Source organism: Calidris pugnax, unplaced genomic scaffold (genome assembly GCF_001431845.1).
Source record: "Calidris pugnax isolate Ruff unplaced genomic scaffold, ASM143184v1 scaffold513, whole genome shotgun sequence".
In the NCBI taxonomy this organism is placed as follows: domain Eukaryota; kingdom Metazoa; phylum Chordata; class Aves; order Charadriiformes; family Scolopacidae; genus Calidris; species Calidris pugnax.
In genome coordinates, this window is record NW_015091214.1 from 19,721 (window position 1) to 20,990 (window position 1,270).

Sequence of the window (1,270 nt, forward strand, 5' to 3'; positions counted from 1 at the left end):
TTGCATCAACCCACCCCGTCCTCCCTGTGACCTTGGAGGATGAGGGGAAATTAGGGGGGGGAAAGATTATGGGGGGAAAAAATGGGAAGGAGAAGGTGGTGGGGGGTTAAAAAACCATGTCCCAAATGTGTCCCCCCCCCCAAAAAAATCTACGTCCGCCCTGTCCTCTTGTCCTGGAAGAGGCTCTTGAGCAGGTAGACCTGGAGAAAAGCCACCACCAGCAGCAGCCCCAGGTTGACCCCCGACCAGAAGTTGACCCTCCCCAAGTTCTTCTCCTGAAGGTTCCGATCTCGAGCCTCGAAAGCCCGAAGCGACGTCTGCATCTGGATGCTCCGCTCCAGGCGGCTCCTCATGGTCTCGATGGATTCCTGCGAAGGGAGAAGGAAGAATCCTGAGGGAAGCTCAAGGTGAGGTGGGTTTGGAGACCTCATCCAACCTTGGCCTTGAAGGTCTTCGTGGTTCTCTGGGCAACCTGGGCCTTGAAGATCATCCGGTTCCTTCCATCCCAGACACGTCCTACCAGAGCAGGTTGCTCTAAGCCCCCTCCAACCTTGACCTTGAAACCCTTCAAGGTTCTCTGGGCAACCTGGACCTTCAAGACCATCAAGCTCCATCCCCAGACACCTCCCACCAGCCCAGGTCACTCCAAGTCCCATCCAACCTTGGCCTTGAACTTCTTCAAGGTTCTGTGAGGTTCTCTGGGCAACCCCACGGCTCCTCTGGGCAACCTGGACCTTCAAGACCATTGAGCTCCATCCCCAGACACCTCCCACCAGAGCAGGTCGCTCCAAGCCCCCTCCAACCTTGGCCTTGAACCCCTCCAGGGATGGGGCAGCCACAGCTTCTTGGGGCAACCTGGGCCAGGCTCTCCCCACCCTCAGAGTCAACAATTTCTCCCTCAATCTTCCTTCTTTTACCCCAAAACGGTTCCTCCTCATCCCATGGCTCCCCTCCCTCATCCCTGCTCCCTCCCCATCTCTCCTGGAGCCTCTTGAGGGACTGGAAGGGGCTCCAAGGTCTCCCTGGAGCCTTCTCTTCTCCCATCCTCCCTCCCTCCCCACCTTGATGTCCTCGATCTTGACGTCCAGCGCGTCCTCGGGGGCCGTGGCCCAACCGTTGCCTTCATCCTCCTCTTCCCCCCCGTCTTCTTCTTCCTCCTCCTCCTCCGGGCGGGGGCTGTCGAAGAGCAGCTCGAAGAAAACCAGCTTCTCCGAGATGGTGCTGAAGGAGTTGTCGAAGCAGAGCTTGTAGTCACCGCCCTCGGTGGGCT

General features: G+C 58.4%; 1 protein-coding gene across 1 annotated transcript in view; it reads right to left on the reverse strand.

Annotated features, from left to right (window-relative positions):
- Nucleotides 1-39: 39 nt before the first annotated feature.
- The window catches only part of TMED1 (transmembrane p24 trafficking protein 1), a 2,737-nt gene continuing 1,506 nt past the window's right edge, over nt 40-1,270 (reverse strand). Inside the window, exons 2-3 of the mRNA XM_014959812.1 lie at nt 1,062-1,268; nt 40-368 (exon numbers count right to left, since the gene is read on the reverse strand). Of these exons, the coding sequence (XP_014815298.1) occupies nt 150-368; nt 1,062-1,268 (426 nt within the window). The 3' untranslated portion in view covers nt 40-149. The remainder of the gene's footprint in view (nt 369-1,061; nt 1,269-1,270) is intronic.